The sequence below is a fragment of the Stegastes partitus genome, unplaced genomic scaffold (assembly GCF_000690725.1).
Source record: "Stegastes partitus isolate 25-593 unplaced genomic scaffold, Stegastes_partitus-1.0.2 Scaffold2128, whole genome shotgun sequence".
Taxonomy (NCBI): Eukaryota; Metazoa; Chordata; class Actinopteri; family Pomacentridae; genus Stegastes; species Stegastes partitus.
The window spans coordinates 69,010-71,832 of NW_007579859.1; the positions used below are offsets into that span (position 1 = coordinate 69,010).

General features: G+C 37.9%; 1 protein-coding gene across 2 annotated transcripts in view; it reads left to right on the plus strand.

The window, feature by feature from the left end:
- The first annotated feature begins 35 nt into the window (after positions 1-35).
- The window catches only part of tor1 (torsin family 1), a 9,950-nt gene continuing 7,162 nt past the window's right edge, over positions 36-2,823 (plus strand). Inside the window, exon 1 of one of the 2 annotated variants that reach the window (XM_008304079.1) lies at positions 36-338. In XM_008304079.1, the coding sequence (XP_008302301.1) occupies positions 140-338 (199 nt within the window). In that variant the 5' untranslated portion in view covers positions 36-139. Of the gene's footprint in view, positions 339-485; positions 882-2,823 lie in introns of those variants that run through there. The other variant, XM_008304080.1, reaches the window with a different exon arrangement.

Consider the following 2,823-nt stretch of genomic DNA (forward strand, 5'->3'; position numbering starts at 1 on the left):
CCTCACCTTACCTTTGGACCCTGACGTCACTTCCATGACAACCACAGCTGTCTCCTCTCTGTTGACTGACTCCACTCTCACATCTTTGTCACAGACGCGCCTTTTTCTCCATTTTAACTACGTTTGATAAAGCGGTGAAATGAAGTCGAGGAAGCAACACGTCCTGCTGCTGTGGATGTTGGTCTGTTCCGGGATGACGGAGGCGATCGAGCCCATCAGCACCACCATAGCGGTCGGCATGGCTGCGGCTCTGACCGGCTTCTTAGCCAGCTACCAGAACATTTTGTATTATTTTCACGAGTGCTGTCGGCCGGAGTGGATTTCTTTTAACAAAACAGGTATGTACATGCCACCACGAGCTCTTCACACTTATACAGATGGAAACCTGCTAATTATCAGTTTGCCGTTAGTTTAACTGGTGAACCTGCTCCATTGCAAGCTAGCTATCCAGACACTGAAACGGTACCAACTGACAAAAAGCTAATTGTGGCACTTTTAGCGGATCCATTTCGCATCGTTTAGTCAAACGTTGTTGGTGTTTTTGAACAGAGCCCTGCTGTGTCACGTGTTCATGACGTATACGGAAGTTCCCCGTTGTCAGCGAGAAGCTAGTCTGCAGGTTTAGCGCGGTTTTGCCGTTGTAGTATAGTCGTTTTAGTCCATTAAAACGACTAATGTCGAGCTTTAATTGGTTTCGACGATGAAAACGGCACACTTATATTTGTTGTTACACGTCTTGTCGACAGCCAGTGTACTGGTTAACGCCTTTGATCCGATCACAACATCAGTGATTGTGGGTCTCGGTGCGACTCTGGGAAAGACGATCTACAATTATTTACATGAAAGTTGTGATAAGAAATGGATCGCCTTCAACGCGACAGGTGAGCGTGTGCAACTAGTTTCTGAAGACAAGGTAGTTTCTTTAACTCGTCTAAAGGGACAGTTATTCACAGTAACATACAGTCTGGACGTCAGTGACTTCAGTGGTTTTATTGGCCGTTAAAACCAAAACCACATGGGAGAGTTAGTTAACATGTGAACAGTGTTTGGTGCCTTTAGGCTCCCGTCAGTGTTTCAGGTCTTGTGGTCATTTGAGGTACCGACCACCTCCTCTAACAACGTAACAATAACTAAATAATTCATTATTTTCACTGTAAAGTAATCCGTTGTGTGTGTTTTTATATGACCTCGTAGTCACAACATATTATTTAAAGGTACTCTCCGGTCTTGAATAACCCCCTAAAAACTTGTCAGAATTTATTGAAGTTTGATATTTCTAAGTGTTTTCCATGAAATTATTCCTATCCTGCCTCACAGTGACTTAGATTTGAACTCTACACAGTTGATTCCTCCAGAGTTTGCAGTTCTATCAAGACCTAAACACTGTAAACTACTCCGGGTTACANCAAGTTTATCATAATTGTACAAATATTTAAAAAATACATAAAACATAAAACCTGCAGAAGAAACTGCACTGTCACTATCCAGGGTTCATGACCATATGTGTGGGTTAGAACGTAGATTAACTGGTTCCGGCTCCCTGTCATCATGATGGCCTGATTCAACTTCTGCATTACTACTGATGTTACACCAATCCATCTGTCCGTCTTGTGACCATTTACCTAGCACTCATAAACAGATGCTTAAACTCCTTGGCTTGAGAAAGCAACTCACTCCCACCCATATATACATATAAATATATACATACATATATATACAGTTAAAACCAGAAGTTTACATCCACTGTAAAAAAGACGTAACTTTTTTATTTTCCTCACTGTCTGGCATTAAATCAGACTAAACTTCTCCTGTTTTAGGTCAGTTAGGATTACCTACATTATTTCTATTTGCTAAATGCCAGAAAAATGAGAGAGATAACTTCTAAGAATTTTTTTGTAACTTTCTTCAAAAAGTCAGACGTTTACATACATTTCCTTAGCATTTGGTAGCATTGCCTTTAAACTGTATGACTTGGGCCAAACACCGTCATAAAAAAAGTAGTAGAAAATCCTCTTAAAAGATTCTCTTATACAGTAGATGTAAACTTCTGGTTTCAACTGTATATATAATACTAAATAACTGAAGGAGGAATTGTTTTTGAAATATATCATTTTTAGATTTTTTTTTTCTGGTAAATGCAACTGATTCACACTCATTAGATGAATATAAAATGATATGTTGTATATGCAATGGGGTCTATATTGTTTAGAAAATTACAGTCATCCTCAAATGTATTTATACATTAAAGAATGGGGGGGGGAGACAGCTGTCACTGAAATAAGTTTGAATTGACAAAAGTAATAAAAAATACAAATGTAATGAAAAATAAAGTATTTTTCATTTCATTTTATTTCAAAAATACAAATGTAATGACAATCATGACATTGCTTTTGAATTGTGGTTTAACAGAAATATTTTTTTAAAAAAAACAAAAACAAGCAAACAAGCATGATGGGACCCGTAAACTAATATTTTTGTTGAGCAACCCTTTGAGACAGGTATTTGAATTTTGGCCCACTGCTCAACAGACAAGTGCTCTAATTTGTTGTGTTTTTTATTTATTGTTAATTATTTTATTTATCATTGCTTTTTTCAGTTTCTAGTTATTTGAGTGACTATTGTGAATTTTACTTTTTCTTTAACGGAAGGATATGAATACATTTGAGGACGACAAGATCAGTGTGTGTCAACGGTTCCTGAAAGTAGCAGCAGTCTATTGTACACTCTTATACCATGGTCTGGGTGAATACTCGATTCTGATTGGCTGCAGGGTGTCCATTAACAAGTGATATACGACACCTATAAAGAAGTTCCGGTCAAATA